We start from the raw sequence: 770 nt of genomic DNA on the forward strand, positions 1-770 counted from the left end.
ATGTCTCAAGACAACCTCCACGAGCAATTAGAATTAGTCATGAACCAGAAGGAAACAAATATGACTGCTGAACCTACTCAGCTTGAATCCCTGGTAGACAACCAAGGAATTGAAAATGAAAATGTGTGTGCAGGTGGTAAGTTTTATACACTTACAATCGACATGAAACAATCACCTCTTGATCTCCAGAGCCAGCTAGAGATGAAGCAGGGTGAGGACATATTGCCTGGAAGAGAGAATTGCAGAGAGGAATCAGGGACCCAGCTAAAACAGGAGGTGGTCCACTTTGCTGAAGGGGAGAATGAAACTTTTGAAGCAAAAATCTGTGATATTCAGCATCAAGTGGAAGATGCTCAGAATAATGATGAGCTAATTGAAAAGCAAAACAGGGAAATCTCTCCTAAGCAGGAAATTATTGACGAGTATAACAAACTCCAAACCGATATGAATCAAATACTCCTTGAAAGCAGGACCTGTCATGAAAACAATGCTGAGCTCCAGTCAGAGTTAATGGCACTTGAGGTGGAGTTAAATGAGCTAAGGGCCAAAGAGAGCAACTATACGAAACAACAAGAAGAGCTTCATAAAGTGCATAGCCAGTTGGAGGGGCTAAATTCTGAGTTGGGTGTAAAGATACTGGAGGTAACTGAGCTGAAGACTGAGAACAGCAGACTGCAGGAGTCAGTCAGTAAAATCCCAGAGATTAAGGAAGAACTAGCCCAGGTCTCTAACCTTTTGTCCCAGGAGCAAAGTCTTAGGCAGAAAAACGA

The 770-nt window shown here is 42.5% G+C and overlaps 1 protein-coding gene across 1 annotated transcript in view; it reads left to right on the plus strand.

The window, feature by feature from the left end:
• The window catches only part of LOC147819105 (uncharacterized), a 7,030-nt gene continuing 6,260 nt past the window's right edge, over positions 1-770 (plus strand). The window contains exon 1 of the mRNA XM_087174093.1: positions 1-765. Within this exon, the coding sequence (XP_087030219.1) occupies positions 1-765 (765 nt within the window). The remainder of the gene's footprint in view (positions 766-770) is intronic.

This window comes from Seriola lalandi, unplaced genomic scaffold (genome assembly GCF_002814215.2).
Source record: "Seriola lalandi dorsalis isolate HSWRI2012SDOR001 ecotype SW California unplaced genomic scaffold, Sedor1 jcf7180002054314, whole genome shotgun sequence".
NCBI classification, from domain to species: domain Eukaryota; kingdom Metazoa; phylum Chordata; class Actinopteri; order Carangiformes; family Carangidae; genus Seriola; species Seriola lalandi.